The 19,586-nt window shown below is 42.7% G+C and overlaps 1 protein-coding gene across 1 annotated transcript in view; it reads left to right on the top strand.

Moving 5' to 3' along the window:
- Window positions 1-6,205: 6,205 nt before the first annotated feature.
- lmod1b (leiomodin 1b (smooth muscle)) overlaps window positions 6,206-19,586 on the top strand; it is a 28,282-nt gene continuing 14,901 nt past the window's right edge. Inside the window, exon 1 of the mRNA XM_063065526.1 lies at window positions 6,206-6,607. Within this exon, the coding sequence (XP_062921596.1) occupies window positions 6,404-6,607 (204 nt within the window). The 5' untranslated portion in view covers window positions 6,206-6,403. The remainder of the gene's footprint in view (window positions 6,608-19,586) is intronic.

Here is a 19,586-nt window from a genome sequence, read left to right as displayed (position 1 = left end):
CTTCAATTCCCCACTGTGACTCCCCACCTCTTCTCTTCTCCTCCGCTTATCACCCCCCCCCCCGGTTCCCCTCCTCCTTCCCCTTCTCCCATGGTTCACTCTTCTCTCCTAACAGAGTCCTTCATCTCCAGCCCTTTACCTTTTCCACCTATCACCTCCCAGCTTCGTATTTCATCATCCTCCCTCACCCACCTGGCTTCACCTATCACGTTCCAGCTTTACACTTTCCTTGCCCCCTCCCGCCTTCTTATTCTGGCTTCTTCCTCTTTCCTTTCCAGTCCTGATGAAGAGCCTTGGCCTGAAATGTTGACTGTATGATCACTTCCATAAGATGCTGCCTGACCTGTTGAGTTCCTCCAGCATTTTGTGTGTGTTGCTTTGGCATTACATGCCTGCCTTCTGTATTTTCCACACATATCGTAAGTTCCACTGCTCAGCTTCCAATCATCATTGTGGCTGTAGGTACTTCAACCTAAAAAGTAATCATAGAACCTAAATTTGACCATGTCCCTTTTGTTCAAGTGGAGGCTTAAGGAAAGAAGCATCTATATTAAAAAATAACTTAAGAGTCCACAATAGATCCAAAGAAAGACAGACCACTCCAGAATTTCTCAACTAAATGTGTGACAGCTCAAGCATTATGTGTTCAGAGGGCAAAATTATGATTGACATAAATAATAATAATAACAGCTCTGTCTGTCTAAGTAGACAATGGATGCACCCTTTTGGGGAGCAGACCTGGACGATGAATATGGAGATCCTGGGCTGCCCAGACATCAAGATCCCCCTCTCAGTCTCGCGGATGTGGTCCAAAGGAATGCGAAGCAGTACAGTTGGCATCAGCTTGGCTGCAGGAGCTGCCGGGAGGTGACGTGATAGGTCATCCAACCGCCTTAGGGGCTTCACTCCGGATTTACGTAGGGTTTACTCCTTAGCCTTCTCTTCTCCCAAATATACCCACAGGACAGTGGGATCGGTAACCCTGGATAGGGAACCATACCGGGTACTGTCAGCCGGAGCCACCTGAGCCTGGGACTCGTGTAAGGCAGGGTCGTCACGCTCTGTAGTAGTGACACATGGAGCCACTACCCACTACCTCTGATTGACATAAATAATTACTTCTTATTAGATTAGTCATGCTGGTTGACTTAAATAATCTAGACTTCAAACTGAAAGCAGCAAAAGCAATTTCCATTCACTGCATAGTTTATGAAAGTTTGAAGCACGTACTATATGCAATCTATCCCTTTAGCTTTAAACTCCACTAAAGAAAACAGTAACAACCATAAAATCGCATGTTCCCATATTTCTTCAGAACACAAAAGGCTTTTTAGCTCATTAAGACTATGCTATTCTCAGATCATTACCAACATTCCCATTCCCCCATTTATCTCCTTATAATTTATGACCTGTCACAAACCTAGCACAATGACAGTACCAGGTGAAGTTCACTGTATTTCACTGGAGATGGAGAAGTTTACTTCCGGGGAAAGAATTGAGGGGGAAAGAATTGAGAACCTAACTTGTTTGCTTCAGAACAGAGGTTGGGGAAGGTTTAACTAGGATCGTTAGAGTTTTTCACTGTAAGAATGGTACAGATCTGGCACTCGTTGCTGGAAAGTGTGATGGAGACAGAAAACCTCACAAGGTTAAAAAAATAATTGGATGAGTACTTCTTATATCATAACATCAGGCCTTACCTCAGTGAGACTTACATCAGTGGTGGGAAACTTAATGGAAGGGCTTCTGAGAGACAGGGTTTACTTGCAACTGGAAAGGTAAGGGCCGAATTGGGAGAGTCAGTATGATGTGGATTTTTGAAGAGGTGGACAAGAGTATTGACAAGAGCATGGAGGTAGATATGACTTCAGCAAGACCTTTGATAAGATTCCACATGATATGCTGGTCCAGGAATGTGCATGTGGATCTAGGGCCGGAGTTCCCAAACTTTTTTATGCCATGGACCCCTACTATTAACTGAGGGGTCCATGTACTCCAGGTTGGGAACTAGGGTAAGCCAGCTGATTGGTTACAAAATTGGCTTGGTGGTAGGAATCAGAGGATGTTGGTGAAGGGTTGTCTTACAGACTTGTGTTGGTATTGTGGGTATGTCCTTTTCTTCTTCTGTGATTGCTGGAGGGCTTCACAGCAGGTTCTCAAAGTGGGTAAACCATGTCTGGACACAGTCTTCTGCTGTTTTACCATTTATTTGACCTGATGGGGACTTCTTCCGTCTACTGATCTTGTTGACTAGGTGCCATGCTTCTCCATGCTGCATGTCTTCGTTAGCAGCCTCTACCTCTCTAATCCTCTCAGCTAGTTCCTCTTCCTTCAGTCGGTCATAGGTGGTAAAGACTACAAGTACTTCGGGTCAAGAATGATGAATTTGGAGAGGGAAATAAAGATACGGAAGGCGCTGGCGTGGAGGGCTATGAATGACATGAAGGAAATCTGGAAGTCGAACCTGACCAGAGGGCTTAAAAAGAGGATTTTCATAGCAGTCATAGAGTCCATTCTCACGTACAGATGCTAGATGTGGACACTCACCAAGACTATGCGAAAGTCTCTAGATGGTTGCTATACACGAATGTTCCGGATGGCTCTTGATGTGAGTTGGCAACAGCACATGACGAACGTCGAGCTCTATAATGACCCACAGATGCTCACCACTAAAATCGAGGCGAGAAGACTGCAACCAGCGGGGCACTGTCTACGCCACCCCGAGCTACCTGCCAGCCTGGTCATCATATGGGAGCCCAAGCATGGGAGAATGAACCCTGGGCGCCCTCCCAAGACTATGGTCAACATGCTCCTAGAAGACAGCGGCACGGCTAATGTAGATGAACTGAACACGCTGATGAGGGAGAGGGAGAAGTGAAGAGTTCGTCATCGTGCCCGACGCCGGCCCCCTAGGCCTGAGTCGACGTAGTAGTAGTAGTAGTAATAGTAGTGTCTTTCAGATTGGAGGCTCCTGAGCAGTGGTGATGTTGAAAGGGTTGGTTTTGGGTCCTCTGTTGTTTGTCATATGTGTGAATGATTTGGAGGAGAACGTGGTTTCAGATTAGTAGATTTGCAGATGACACAAACATGGGTGGTTTAGTGGACTGTAATGAAGACTGCCTGCGGTTACGGGATATCAATCAACTGGGAAAGTGGCCAATCGAATGGCTCTTGGAATTTAACTTAGACAAGTGTGAAGTATTACATTTCTTTAAGTTAAACTAGGGCAGACATACACAAGGCCCAGGGAAGTGCTGTTGCACAGTGGGACCTTCAGGTGTAAGTACAAAGTTCTCTAAAAGTGGCAACACAGATAGACAGGGTACTGATGGAGGTATGTGACATGGTTGCCTTCATCAGCCGAAGAAGCACGTGGAATTAGTCGCCTTACAGTTACACAGCACTTCGAAACTAGAGAGGGTGCAGAAAAGAATTGTAAGGATTTAGCTGAATTGGAGAGTTTGTATTATAAGGAGAGATTGGATAGGTTGGGGACACAAGAGACTGCGGATGTTGGATTATAGAGCAAGTTTGTTTTCTTGGATAGGCTGGGTTTGTTCTCCCCAGAGTGAAAGAGGCTAAGAGGTGATATAATTATTGTTATTCTTCCTCTCCGTGTCTTGTGGCGCATTGGGAGGCAGCCTTGCTGCTTCTTTAGCATGTTGTCTGTTTTTTACGAGGCCAAGTTGCTAGCTCAACACTCAGCCCAGCGCGGATGGAAAGCGGGCAAGGAGGCGGCCGGATTCGAACCCAGGACCTCTCATCTCACAGTCTGGTCTGGATGCCCCTACACCACCGGCTGGGGATACAATAGAGGTATATAAAGTGATGAATGGAATAGATAAGGTAAGTAGCTAGGATCTGTTTTGTATTGTAAGGGTGGCTAAAACTAGAGGACATTAGTCTAAGGAGAGAGAGTAAAAAGGTTTAAAGGGGATGTAAGTGGTAAATTTTTCACACATGCAGTATTTTGACTGAGTTACCAGAGGAAGTAATTGATGCAGGAACAGTAACATCAGTCATTTGTTTAGCAACACAGTACAGAGTAGGCCCTCTGAGCCACGCGGCCCCCACCCTCCCCCCCCCCCAGCAACCCCTGACAAACTTGCCTAACTCCAACCTAATCACAGGTCAATTTACAATGAGCATTGTAAGTCTCTGGACTGCGGGAGGAAGCCAGGGCACTCAAGGAAATCCCTTGCATTCCACGGGTGGGATGTATAGACTCCTTACCTACAGCGCTGGAAGTGCATGCCCCGTGCTGTGATAGTGTTGCTCTAACTGTTACGTTGCCACTGAAGAGGCAACTGGACAGATATTTGAATGAACAAGGTGTAGAGGAATATGGAATTATTGTATGGAAGATTAGGTAGACATGTTGGCCAGCATAGACATACAGTAGGTGGAGTTGAAGAACCTGTTTCTTTTGTTGTAAGACTCTGATGACCCTGACTTAGAAAGCTGAGGACTGAAAAGTTGGTCTCAGTTTTGGAACTTTGAACTTCATTTCTGGACAGATAAAACTGAGAAGTGGAGAAGATATGTTAATCTTCTATCAGGTCTTATAATGCACACCTAAAGTATTATGCATTGTCCTGTCTTTTACTACAATGAAGAATATAGAGGCTAAGCCTGGTTATCTGGTCGAACAAGATCTTGCTATATTTGTTAGATTAAAGTCTGTAATGATAGGGTTTAATGATGAAAAAGAGAGGAGGTTCACTCAGAGCATTACCTCCGGATATAGACCAGCTGTTTCTGTACTATAGCTTTGACATACATAAGGTCAAGGTAGGATTGTCAGGTCTCCATATGTAGAACATGTATCACACATGCTCCATCTCTTGGTACTTGGTGTGAGCATTCGAAAGAGTTCACCCTCAATGTCCTTTTGTAGGCAGCTCAGAGAAAAAAAATTAAAGGAAAGAGCATGGACCCATGGTTGGGAAGAAGAATTTAGGCATCTGCTCATTACTAATAAGTCAATCCATTGGACTCAACATTTTTGTCTCAAAGTTCATGTAATAAATTTAAAGATAGAGCAAAATAAGCTCATTCATGGTTGAGCATTAATGACAGAATTGAGTTCTAGTCAAATGCTCTTCTAAAATGTCTTAATCTTCAGAAGCAATACTAATACAAGAGAATCATACACAATAGGCTAAATGAGTCTATTTCCTTTATTTTGATGCCTGTATTAGCCTGAAATTGAATGAAATAGCCAGAAATTGAAATTACAGCAGGCACTTCAGCCCATCTTGTGCAGACCAGCCAAGAAGTCCATCAAATTTATGAGGTGGAATGACTTATTCTGAAGCACCTGAAGATGCATAGTGTTTCACAGGTTTAACAATGAGCTTTTGGCACATGTAAGCTTCACTCTTCCAGAATGCCTGTAAAGGAGGCAGGAGGAAGTCATTTCAATATCAGTAGTAGGCTTCTATGCCAAAAATGCTGAGATGTGAACCTTTGCCAAAATTTTGTAATGAGTTTCAGAAATATAATTGCAAGATTAATTAGTCAATAGGTGAAAAAATATAATAACAAAAAATATTTCTATTTATTCAGCCTTGTTTTAATCCAATTGCATTTTGGCTCCAATTCTAAATAGTAAATTGTGTTCCAAAATATTTCAAATATTAGACACTGTTACTCAACTATATGCCACTCTGATATTCTATAGACTGCAGTTTACAGATCTACCAGACTGAGATTTTTTTGGAGGGTGGTATGTTTGCTGTGAATATGTTTCTACTGGGAAAAAAATTATTACAGTTTATTTTGTAACTTGGATTAAATCAAACCTTGCTTGTTTAAACCATTTTGATCTAAATTGATTTCAAGCACACTGCCCAAATTTAGTATTTTTGATTGTACTAGGATTTTTCCTTCTTGTTCTTCTGCCTTTGAAAGTTTTTACAGTATTAATTAAACATTTAATGCTGCCAACTCTTGCATTTTTTATGTCTCAGTTTTGCCATACTTTTTCCTATTGCCTTTCAAGGCTAAATATGCTGTACTAAATTTGGTAATGTGACTGCTTAGGATTCTGAGGAATGTCTTCACCATGCAACCTAAACTGATAGGCTGTCAGATCCCCCTCTCACTGCTAACTGGCTGCTTATGTAATTAGTATTCAAAAAATGCTTGGAGCAGAGTCTGAATGGTGCAGTCTCACATCAATTATTCTTCCCATTTCATGTTTGGTTGCTAAATCATATAAGGAGTCACTACACACTTGCTTGGTTCTTCAACAGCTAGTTTTATTATTCAAGCTATCAAACATTGTCAAATCTATCTTTCCTTGGATGTAGCTGGATTTCACTGCAAAGGGGTGATTCAACTGGGGACTCTGGACTGTACAGCTGTAGCTTGGGCTTTTTTGGATCACAAGGTAGAAAAAATGTCACGGTTTAGAAAGCACGAATACAAAAGGCAGGTGAGCGAGGATCCAGATATTGATAACCTGCTGGCAAATCTTTCTCCGGAGGAAATGCAAGAACTACAAATAGAGCTGGAGGTCATGGATCCTAATTCCAGTGTGGCTGTCGGATTGAGACAGAGAAACCAGCTAGAGAAGCAGCCAACAGGAACGTGTGATCAGGAGGTAATACTCACCTACTGTGAGAAATCAGATAGAGACTGATAGAGAAGGAGTTGTCTATTGACAGGAGTATTTTGATGTATATTAATAACTAGTCAAAATGGATTGAAAGTTTGAGTACTACAGTTACAATTGACAACATCTTTAATACTTTGCTTATACTCTGTTCATTCAACAAACATTGTGATAAATATTCATGCCTGCTGTTCTTCATTTGCATGCTCTAATGAGTTGATTCTTGATAGTGAAATTGCCTGATTTTGAGTGTGAATGTGTGTGTGTGAAAGAGAGAGAGAGAGAGAGCAAAGGGGGAGGGGGGAGGGAGAGGGGTAGAGGGAGAGGGAGAGGGCGAGAGAGAGAAAGAGAGAGAGTGTATTTCTGTGTGTATGCACACATAAACATGTTTGTATATATCTGTGCACAGTATATAAATTTTTTTTATATCGAGAATAGATTTGAAGTTTTACGTTCATGGATAAAGTGAGTGGGCAGTTTCACCATCTTTACTGGATTAACATCATGGCAGTTCCTCTTTCGAATCAAGTAGTAAAATTGGACTGTGATTTAAGCACTAAAATGCATGAGTGTTAAGATTATCATTATATTGGCAACTTCAGAGACTGTGCTAAATGTTTTGCCAACAAAAAACATTAATGTTAAATTGTTACTGATGTCTCAATTAACACAACATTCGAGTCCATCTACTGAATTAGACCAGTATTCTGATTTGGGCTTTGCAAAATTAAAATATTATGAACTGAAGAACCCCAGTAATGTGTGCGTTCTCAGTTCAAAAACTTCTAAAGGATACTATCACTGAAAAATTCCCAGTGACCTGGAGTTGTTTTCTCATATTTATGGGCTTTGCATGATATTGATGATTGACAAATGCATTAAGATTTGGAAAATCTACTATACTGATCATATGCTTGACTATTTTGCCCACAACAGAAATGCATTCTACCAAACTTGGCTTCAACCATCCAGCATTCATGCTGATTGTCATTGGTTCAAGAGCCTTGAGACGTGGTCTGCTCATTATCTAGACCTTGTGGTGTTAGCAATTCAGTAGAACAGCTTATGCTGTACCCCTAAGGTCCTTGGGAAGTGGTGATGTGTGGCTGTTCAGGTAGTTTCTAGGATGTATTACAGTTTCATGGTCATTAAAGTAAAAGCAAAATCCATAAGTGCTTATATTTGGTAAATTATACTTTAAAATTTCAAATGACTTATGAGCAGCAGGTAAATAATATTTTATAATGGATGTTATGGTTAGGTGTAGACAAAGTTGTGTGGCGTCAGGATCAAGATAACAGGTTTAGGAGAATAAGAGATGCCAATGTTGGATATCTTGAGCTTCTGTGAATTACCAACTTGTAATCCAAGAGCTGTCCTTTCTTGCAGATTGACTTTTGCAATGTAATTTTTTATCCTCAGTCATAGAAACTGTTGCTGAAGACTGGGGATATGTCAAATCTTTATCTGTGAATAGCCTTTTCCAACTACAAGACATCGAGAGGCATTTTCAGTATTATAATAGTACCCACTTAAATGACTTTGGAATTCATCCAGTCGCATCCAATTATACTTCAAGAGCTTTTTGCAGGGAAGGCCTCTGGGAGGCCATGGGACCCAAGGAATCAGTGTGGTCATGGAAATAACCAGTAACGTAACAGGTAAAACTAATGGTCATGGAAAAGCAAAGTGAGGGGCTCTCATTGGCTAAGTAGTGTATGAGAGTGTGGAGGTGGGTGGAGAGGCTGGTCAATTGCCAAAGATGGGTTATTGAGTCTCGAGTCAGAGGCACTATGCCAATTCCCATTTGTGAGTTCTGTCTATAATTAGAGTCACATCGTTACAAAGTACAGAAGCAGAACCTTTGAGATTCTAAGCCTACATTGGCCAAAAAACATCCATTTACAGTTAATCTACACTATTTCTATTTGATTAAAACACAGAACATAGCACTTCAGCCTTCAGCCCATGATGTTATGCCTAATTTTAGACAATCTAACCCTTCCCTCCCACATAGTCCTCCATAATTCCAACACGCTGCACATTTCCACCACCTTCCCTAAGATTAAACCAATTGCTTACCTGCCACCCTTCATGTCATCGAGATGTGTGAGACTGGGTGCCACAGTATCATAGCAGTTAGCGCTACGCTATTACGGCTCGGGGAGATCGAGTTCTGAGTTCGATTCTGACACCATCTGTAAGAAGTTTGTACATCCTTCCCTTGAGTGCATGGGTTTTCTCCAGGCATACCGGTCTCCTCCCACAGTCCAAATTGTACCGGTTAATCGGTTATGGTAAATTGCCTGTGTCTGATTTCCTCCCACATTCCAAAGACGTGTGGGTTAATCAGCCATTGTAAATTGGCTAGGGTTAAATAGGTGGGCTGCTGAGCAGGTGTGGCTCTGGGCCAGAAGGGCCTGTTTTGCTCTGTACCTCTAAATAAATCAATAAACAAAACAGAAAACCCAGACATCTGGAGGAAATGCACACGGTCACAGCGAGAACATGACAACTCCTCACAAACAGCACAGCAGGGTTAAACCTGACTCAGACAGCAGTCAGAAAAATATAGTGAGCGGTTGGGACTGAAGATGTAACAGTGTTCAAAGACAAATAGAAAGGAATTTGTAAGGTTCTCTTAAATGTGCCATGGACAGACTTTTAAGATCATAAATGCATGTACAGGAATAAACCATATGATCCTAATGCTGAGTTTATGCATCAGATAGAGGTTAAAAGTCTCAAACTGAAGTGAAGCTGGATGAAGAGTAATGTAAGTTCATTAAACCTTCACAGTTGGGGAATCGTCATCCTAATTAGGAAAAGCTTCAGGACATGGTCTTAAACAAACCATTTGATGGACTGCAGCCAAAATTTTATTCTGTGGGAATCAGTTTATAAAAACCAGTACTGATGTTTCAGTTGCAAAACAAAGCTTGCTTTACAACCAAGCGACCAGTTACTTAACTCATGAGGAAAACTTGTGGTGAATTTTAGTGAGAAGGAGCCTCCAATCTGATATTTCAGAACATTATTGAGGTGCAAAAATGCCATTGCCTATTCCCAGTTCCTCCACCTCCGCCCCATCTGCTCTGAGGATGAGGCTTTCCGTTCCAGGACGTCTTAAATGTCCTCTTTCTTTAAGGATCATGGTTTCCCTTCTACCGCCATCAATGATGCCCTCACCCGCATCTCCTCCATTTCCCGCACTTCGGCCCTCACCCCATCCTCCCGCAACCACAACAGGGACAGAGCTCCCCTTGTCCTCACCTACCACCCCACCAGCCTCCAGATCCAGCACATTATCCTCCGCTACTTCCGCCACCTTCAACAGGACCCCACCGCTAAGCACATTTTTCCCTCTCCACCCCTCTCCACTTTCCGCAGGGATCGGTCCCTTCGCGACTCCCTTATCCGCACGTCCATCTCCACGGATCTCCCACCCAGCACTTATCCCTGTAAGCCTAAGTGCTACACCTGTCCCTACACCCCCTCTCTTGCCACCATTCAGGGCCCCAAACAGTCCTTCCAGGTGAGGCAACACTTCACTTGTGAGTTTGTTGGGGTCATCTATTGCATCTGGTGCTCCCGGTGCGGCCTCCTCTACATCGGTGAAACCCGATGCAGATTGGGGGACCGCTTCGTCGAGCACCTCCACTCTGTCCGCCACAACAGACAGGATCTCTCGGTAGCCACCCACTTCAACTCTGCTTCCCATTCGCATTCAGATATGTCCATACATGGCCTCCTCTACTGCCATGATGAGGCTAAACTCAGGTTGGAGAAGCAATACCTCATATACCGTCTAGATAGTCTCCAGCCCCTTGGTATGAACATAGATTTCTCCAACTTCCAGTAATTCCCTCCCCCTCCCTTCCTCTATCCCTAAGTCACTCTGCCCCCTCCCCCCGATGCTTATCACTTCCATCATGGTTCCGCCTCCTTCTTCTACTACCCATTGTTTTCCTGCCTATGACATCGATGCTTCCCCTCCCCCACCCCTTTGTCTTTCAAATTACTGATCTTTCAACCGAACCTACTAGTATTCTTCAAATCCTTCCCCCTCCTTCATTCTTCAGTCCTGACGAAGGGTTCCGGCCCGAATCGTTGACTCATCGTTTCCACTGATGCTGCCCAACCTCCTGAGTTCCTCCTGCGCACTGTAAGTGTTGCTTTGATCCCAGCATCTGCAGATTATTTTGTGTTTATTATTGAGGTACTGTCTTCTCAAAGGCTTGTTAAACAGACCTTCTCTGGACAGTTCACTTGGATACTTACAAAATGGTCCCTTAAATTGTACCAGGAAATCCTCCTGCTTCTATAGGATCTCAGCCCCAAGTATCGACTGTTTATTCATTTCAACAGATGCTGCCCGAATTGCTGAGTTCTTCCCACATTTTTTGTGTGTTGCTTTGGATTTCCGCGTGTTAATACACATGACATCTTTCCCTTATGCCACATCATCAACTTCACTCGGTCAGTCAATGGTTAAGACAATGACTTGTAAATAAGTTGATCATCATAAACAAGATGGACAATACATTAATCGTACTTCTCCAAATGCAATTGGATTATTTTATCTGAAATCCTGTTACTTTAGTGAGGGAGCTATATTTTAAAATAGTTTTCCATTTTGTTGGCACTCTAGCTTTAAGATTTTCACAGCAGCTGCTTCACCTTCATACCTTCTGATGATGGCAACTGTATACATAATGAGGTGATGAGATCTCCCCTGCACAGATCATGGTTAGATATGGGGTGTGAAGGTGGGCCATTCCTGAGATAGGTGGGGAAATAGAATTGTGTCTGACATTTCCTCTGGCAGTCAGGCTCTGCCCTCTCTCTGTGACCTCCCAAAGATTCTCCTCTTTTTCCTCATTTCAACATCAGAGTTTGGCACCTCCCTATTTGTGGTCACTGCACTGCAGGAAGAATGCAATTTAAGCTACCGAGGGTGCAGAATAGACTTACGTGAATGTTGCCTGTACCGGACCGTTTGAGTTATAAGAAGAGTTTGGATAGGCTAGATCTGTTTTCCCTCGCAAGAAGGTGAATGAGGGGAGACCACTGCGGTTTATAAAATCAAAAGGGATATGAATAAGTGGAGAGTCAGTTTTTCCCCAAGGGTAGGGGTTAAAACCCAAATGGCATTGGATGAGGATGAGAGAATCTAAGGGGCAATTTTTTTTCTCGCCAAGTGTGGTGTATCGATGCAACAAGCTGCCGGAGGATGTAGTGGAGACAGGTGCATTTACAATGTTTAAAGGACTTTCAGACAGGAATATGGATGGGAAAGGTTTACAAGGACATGGGCCAAACAAAGGCCCATATTATCATAGATAGACACCTCATCAACATGGATGAGTTGGGCTAAGGGGCCTGTCCCCATTTTCTACTACTTTATATATCTCAATGTATTATTGTTGTGCACATTGAAGATATGAACTAGTTGTGAGGTTAATAAAAGGTTTTGTTTTTCTTCACAATCCATTGCCGTTGAAGTTTGTGATAACGTGATATAGTTGTGCATATAACACTATATCAATTTGACATTGTGAATGAAAGGACATTGTGTTCAGGAGAGTGGAGTTTAATTTATAATTTCAGAGTAATAAGGCTTGGTGTATGGAATGGTGTTGGTTGGAAGATGGGCATACATTTGGATCTAACTAAAAGTCAATGTCAAGGTTATTGTCAGATGGAAAAGTGCATGCATGCACATGCAGTAAAAATAAGACCATAAGGAGGAGAATTAGGCCATTTAGCCATCAAAAGCCTGCTCCACCATTTCATCATGACTTATCCATTTTCCCCCTCAGACCCAATCTCCTGTCTTCTCCCCAAATTCCTTCATGCCCTGACTAATCAAGCATCTATCAGCCTCAGCCTAAATGGCCTCCACAGCTGCCTGTGGCAATGAATACCACCAGGTTCACCACTCTCTGGTTAAAGAAATTCCTCCTCGTTTCTGTTCTAAAAGAACGCCCCTCTATTCTGAGTCTGTGTCCTCTGGTCTTAGACTCCCCCACTATAGGAAATATCCTCTCCACATCCACTCTGTCAAGGCATTTCAACATTTGATTAGTTTCAATGAGGTCACCCCTCATATTACAGGAACATAGCATCATATAATCAGAAGAATGACATGAATTATACATAATTTGACAAAAAAAGAATACAATCAGAACAAAAAGAAAGTAAAGCCCATTTTATTGCAAAGTGACCCTAATACATAGATGCAGAATTAGGCCACACACATAAAAGTTGCTGGTGAACGCAGCAGGCCAGGCAGCATCTCTAGGAAGAGGTACAGTTGACGTTTCGGGCTGAGACCCTTCATCAGGACTAACTGAAAGATGAGCTAGTAAGTGTGTTGTTTGAAATTCCAGCATCTGCAGATTTCCTTGTGTTTTCCTTGTGTTTGTAGGCCATTTGGTTAATAAAGTCTGCTCCACCATTCCATCTTGGCTGATATAATATGCCTCTCAATTCATTCTCCATTCTCCTGCCTTACTAATCAAGAATCTATCAACCTCCACTTTAAATATACCCACTGACTTGGCCTCCACAGCGATCTGTGGCAATGAATTCCACAGATATCACTACCCTCTGGCTAAAAAGATTCCTCATCATCTCTGTCGTAAAGGGATGTTCTTCTATTTTGATGCTGGCGCCCCCTGGTCCTCGACTCCCCCACTATAGGAAAAATCCTCTCCACATCCACTCTATCTAAGCTTTTAAATATTTGATAGATTTCGATCAGATCCCCCCCCCCATTCTTGTAATCTCCAATGAATAGAGGTGCAGAACCACCAAATACTCTTCATACATTAACCCTTTCATTCCCGGGATCATTCTGGTGACATCCTCCAGACCCTCGCCAATGCCAGCACATCCTTTCTCAGATAAGGGACCCAAAACTGCTCACAGTACTCCATACTGACATGACAAAATGTCGTAAACTTATGTAAATAGGCTGCACATTTTGAGCTGGGTAGTTTGCAAGCTTGAAATTTGGATGCGGCTGTTTTAATTTGCGCCATCCCCAGTTTTGGGGGAAGACTCTGGTAGCACTTCAGATGTAAATCAAATCCATAGCAAAAGCTCAGACAAAACTATTCTCATGAATAAAGCTATTAATCTGTGCAAATCCAGTGATATATTAATTGTTTATTTTCGTAATTAATAATGCACCCCGGCGCCATTACACAATGTTTATGAAATAACTTCATCACTTGGGTAGTAGCATAAGGATATTGCAACTGAGTGTAGTGACAACTCTGAGTATTTTAATCAATCCTTCTATGTTGACACTTAGTTTGACAGGCGATTGGATCCTCCATCCGAGGTAACCTTGGCATTACCTGTGCAAGATGTGTCAACAGACAATTTCAATTCATTGCCGAGACTATTTCTATCTTCTACAGTACGTCAACTCCTGAACGCATGGCAGCCTCTGGTGGGAAGCAATCAAGGCCTTGTGGCCTAGTCAATTTTCTACTTCAAAATGAAAGTGCTTTGAATCAAGGTATAGGCTCCTGCCATAGAAATCAATGTGGGCAATCACGATTGAAGTGATATGTAAACCTCAGATATGTTCTGAACTGCTGTGAGACTCTAGTGTCATGGAACTATGGAGTCAGAGAATCATACAGCATGGATATAGGCCCTTCAGCTTTGGTGGTCCATGTAGACTAAGATTCCTCTCTAGTTTAGTCCCATTTGCCCACATTTGGCCCAAATCCCACTATACCAGCGGTCTCCCTGGGGTCCATGGACCCATTGGTTAATGGTAGGGATCCATGGCATCAACAAAGTTGTGAAACCATTCTCTATACCTTTCCTATCCACATAGCTGTCCAAGAGTCTTTTAAATGTTGTTAATATACCTTCTGCCACCACTTCCTCTGACAGTTCATTCCACATACTGACCATCCTCTGGGAGAAAAGTTTCCCCTCAGATCTCTTTTCAATCTCTCCCCTCTTACCCTACACCTAGTTCTTAAAGCCTGAACCTTGGAGAAAAGGCATTCACCCTCTGTCCATAAAAATTATATTTGGTTTCGATAACACAGAAATAAAGATGGTAAAATTAAAAATGGGCTTGGTGGGGGGAAATCGAATAAGTATTTGGTGGTGAGATCCGCAGTTCCACATCTCCAGCTGGCTGGTGATTCTGTTTTGGCCAATAATGGTTCAACCTGTTTAAGTTCAATAGGATTCAAACATGGAAGGCGGAAGGAACTGGGTGAGAGAGTGAGAGTCTCATCGTTGAAGCCTCATTGTGCCTTACTAGATGCCTTTCAGGTCTACAAGGTCAGCTTGCTCAACCCTCAGATGAGGGTGGGTAAACATGGACTAAGGGCCAAATCCAACAGGATTCAGCCCATAGCAAATTAATTTGAACACCAAACTAGAATATAGAGAATTAATAATGTTATGTTATCTTAATTCCCTCTTCAATGGCAATGTCTGAAAATTGAACAGTCTTCACAAGAAGCATGTTGTGTGCTCTGTAACAACACACATCAAAGTTGTTGGTGAACGCAGGAGGCCAGCCAGCATCTCTAGGAAGAGGTACAATTGCCGTTTTGGGCCGAGACCCTTCGTCAGGACTAACTGAAGGAAGAGCTAGTAAGATTTGAAAGTGGGAGGGAGAGGGGGAGATCCAAAATGATAGGAAAAGACAGAAGGGGGAGGGATGTAGCCAAGAGCTGGACAGCTGATTGGCAAAAGGGATATGAGAGGGTCATGGGACAGGAGGACCAGGGAGAAGGAAAAGGGGGAGGGGAGAAAAACCCAGAGGATGGGCAAGGGGTATAGTCAGAAGGACAGAGGGTGCTACACATGCCCTTACACTTCCTCCCTTACCACCATTCAGGGCCCCAGACAGTCCTTCCAGGTGAGGCGACACTTCACCTGTGAGTCGGCTGGGGTGATATACTGCGTCCGGTGCCCCCGATGCGGCCTTCTATACATTGGCGAGACCTGAAACAGACTGGGAGATCGTTTCGCTGAACACCTACGTTCCGTCCGCCAGAGAAAGCAGGATCTCCCAGTGGCCACACATTTTAATTCCACATCCTATTCCCATTCTGATATGTCTGTCCACGGTCTTAGCTACTGTAAAGATGAAGCCACACCCGGGTTGGAGGAACAACACCTTATATTCCATCTGGGTAGCCTCCAACCTGATGGCATGAACATTGGCTTCTCAAACTTCCGCTAATGCCCCACCTCCCCCTCATACCCCATCCGTTATTTATCTATATACACACATTCTTTCTCTCTCTCTCCTTTTTCTCCCTCTGTCCCTCTGACTATACCCCTTTCCCATCCTCTGGACTTTTCCCCTCCTCCCCCTTTTCCTTCTCCCTGGGCCTCCTGTCCCATGATCATCTCATATCCCTTTTGCCAATCACCTGTCCAGCTCTTGGCTCTATCCCTCCCCCTCCTGTCTTCTCCTATCGTTTTGGATCTCCCCCTCCCCCTCCCACTTTCAAATCTCTTACTATCTCTTCCTTCAGTTAGTCCTGACAAAGGGTCTCGGGCCGAAACGTCGACTGTACCTCTTCCTAGAGATGCTGCCTGGCCTGCTGCGTTCACCAGCAACTTTGATGTGTGTTGCTTGAATTTCCAGCATCTGCAGAATTCGTCATGTTGTGTGCTCTGTGTAGGTCTGTTATCAAAAGGGGCACATGAGAAATTGTGAACAGATGCCAGAATGAAACTTTTGATGTTAATGGTCCCAGATGTAGCAGTTTAGAATTTTTCCGATGCTATTGACTAGCTCCTTTTAAGGGAATGTGTCAGTATAACAGCTGTTATAAAGAAATGACATAACATAATCTGCTTTTGCCTTGTCAGTGTTACAGCCTCCAGTATTCCCAATCTAAATCTCCACAATATGTTTTTTTTTCTCTTATCACTGGAGACTGCAAAAGCCTGAAGAAAAATGGCAAGAATAATTTCTACAATAACAAGGGCAGACTCTAAATAAAGTATCAGCTGCGTAATGCTAATGCTACGATGGGAAAAGTAGATGTTATTTCTTTGCTGCACAACAATATGAATCTCCATATTTCAACTTACGAGAGAATAATCAATCTTAGAGCTGTGGAAAACAATCCACCAGTCTTTGAACATTTGTTGATTCCAGTAATCTTGGCAAAAGGACAATGTCTTGCCACTAGTTCAGTTCATTGCTTTATTTCCTAGGAAGCAGGGATGCAGAGCTTTTCATCACAAATCCGGCTTCAAAGCGCAGACCAAGAGCGGCTTCACTGCGGGACTATATTTTGTAGATTTGAAGCCGTGTCTAACGAACAATGAATCTTTCTGCTGAAGCCACTAAAAGGTCCTTGGTTCCAGTTATCCACTCTATACCAATGGTTAAACACCTTGTTATGAGCTCTGGTGCTGAAAAGCTATAGAAAGCGTACTGTCTTTTTTTTTTAAGGAAACTGAGAATAATGTTAAAGAAAAAGTTAACCAAGCCAATGAAAGAGTGAGTGCAAGAAGCTTGTCAGGACCTAAATGAGTATCTCTGTATGCCTGTTTCAATGGTCTCTTCACACACTCATCCCTTCCTCAGACTCATGAGTCCATTAGCCTCTCTCCCTACCCTACTCTCCCACCTACTTCTCCTATTTTTCCTACTGTCCGCTGATATAAACTCTGCACATTCATCTAGACCGTACATCACTGAAGCCATATGGATATTTGTGGACAATCCACAATCAAGGTTGATTGTTACTTTAAGACGTTCGTGAAAGCTGATCCTGAATCTTCTCAAATATTTTTTTCTTTCTTAAATTAAAGTAACTGTATTCCAGTCTCCCCTCCACTGAGTGCTATGGAAGAGATTTTTCGCAGTGGTTCTGAAGAATCGTGAATATTTTACATTAATATTTTTCAGCAGCGGATGACCATTGCTGAAAACTCAAGTACTGTTGGCAGTTCATTTATTTGTGGGTCCCAAACTATACTTAGCTTTGAAGAAAATATTTCTCAGAATCAACTTTATCTTTGCTTAATCCACATGAACTTTGTTACATTCGGAACACATGGAATTTAATCTTTCACAGATGATTAGTAGGTATGCTTCAAAGCTAGTTGAATATTTAATCTGTACACACGTGTACCATCTATTATGATCTATTATCTAATTTGTGTATATCATTTTAATAATTCTTCTCTTGTCAGTTCAGATTCAGGTTTAGATTCATTTATTTATCACATGTACATCAAAACATACAGTGAAGTCCGTCACACACACAAAATGCTGGAGGAACTCAGCAGGCCGGGCAGCATCACTGGAAAAAAGTACAGTCGATGTTTTGGGCTGAAATCGAATGTCGACTGTACTTTTTTTCCATAGATGCTGCCTGGCCTGCTGGGTTCCGCCAGCATTTTGTGTGTGTTGCTCGGACTTCCAACATGTGCAGAATTTCCCTTGTGAGTGAAGTGGGTCATTTGCGTTAATGAACACCGCAACCTAAGGATGTGCTGGGGCAGCGCTTAAGTGTATAAATGTCGCCACACATTCCGGCACCAACATAGCATGCCCTCGATGCTCAGCAGAACAAAACAGGCACAGAGACACACACACACACACTTCCAACCCCAGGACAGGCCTCTAGGCTGCCAACCTCCAGTGGACTCGCGGAATCGCAGCCAACGGGCCTCTGACTTCCCCAGTGAATCTCAAACTCATATACCCAGGGCTTCTGCCATCGGGCTTTGGCTTCTGAATTTCTAACTGACCTTCGAGCTTAGATCGTCGCTAAGGACCCCAGTACTAGCTGATAACAAGACCCCGAATTCTAGCCCTCAAACTCTGGTCTTTCCAATGACAGGATACTGAACTCTAGGTTCAAACTCCAGACATCTTGACTCATGTCATGCACCTTGGTGGGGGGAGGGCGCGGTCACTAATCCGTGCGCCTCCTGCTCCAAAAGATATCTCAGTGTTTATTTAACTGTTTTTAGGCCAATCTGTATCATCGCAATATACAGGTATGTCAACAATTTTTAACATGAGGAAAGATCTGCTAAACTGTTTCATAAAATGCTGGAAAAATATTACTCGCATTTGAAAGGATACAGAGAATGGGGACAAAATGACAAGGAGACGAACTGTGAGTTACACTTAAAGAATCTATTTAGCAAAGAAAGAAAGGTCACTACACTCAGCTCATGTAAATGTACAAATGTTAGTTGATAGACTAAACTCTATGTGAGCTTTGAAAAGAAGGGCACTGAATATAAATAGATTGTAAGTGTATTAAAATTACATTTAGAAGGGTATTGGTTAGAGGTCCTTCACTCAATAGTGATAAATATTTGTGATTTCCCAGGTAGGAAATAAAGGAAGAAGTAAGGGTTTGTTCCTGATACAATTAAATGTTTTGGTGGGAGGAATTACAGAAATGGAATAATAGATTGCATTGGATTAAAGTTCCTTTTCTAGGTGTACTTAGCTTTCTCATCTTCATGAAACAGTTAAATATTCTCAGATTCTTACATCAAAAGCTTAAAAAAAGAATAACATTATGGAATCATATATTATTGCAGCACAGAATGAGGACACTCAATCCATTACTCTGCCAGCTTTGTATTTTTTGTTGTTGCAATGTGAAGTTATGTAAAGTGTCCTCTGCTTACAATTTTCAAGCTTTTATTGACACTATATTAATGTTACAAGGTATCAACAGGAAATTTGTAACCTTTGGTGTTTGTCCATCGTCGACGTTGATGAGGACCTCGACACCATTATGATGGTGTTGAGACTAGCACGCGATTTGGATTTAAGTGAGGGAGAGTTGCACAGCGTCAGCCTCACTTTCTCTTCCCAATCCCCATATGGATCCAGTGGCAAGACAGAGTCGAAACGCTGGGAGATGGGACTAGGTGCAGTGGATGACCAGGACGTCTTCTGTGTCTTGTCCTGCTCTACACGTTC

This window comes from Mobula hypostoma, chromosome 13 (assembly GCF_963921235.1).
Source record: "Mobula hypostoma chromosome 13, sMobHyp1.1, whole genome shotgun sequence".
In the NCBI taxonomy this organism is placed as follows: Eukaryota; Metazoa; Chordata; class Chondrichthyes; order Myliobatiformes; family Myliobatidae; genus Mobula; species Mobula hypostoma.
This window is presented reverse-complemented; position numbering and strand designations above follow the sequence as displayed.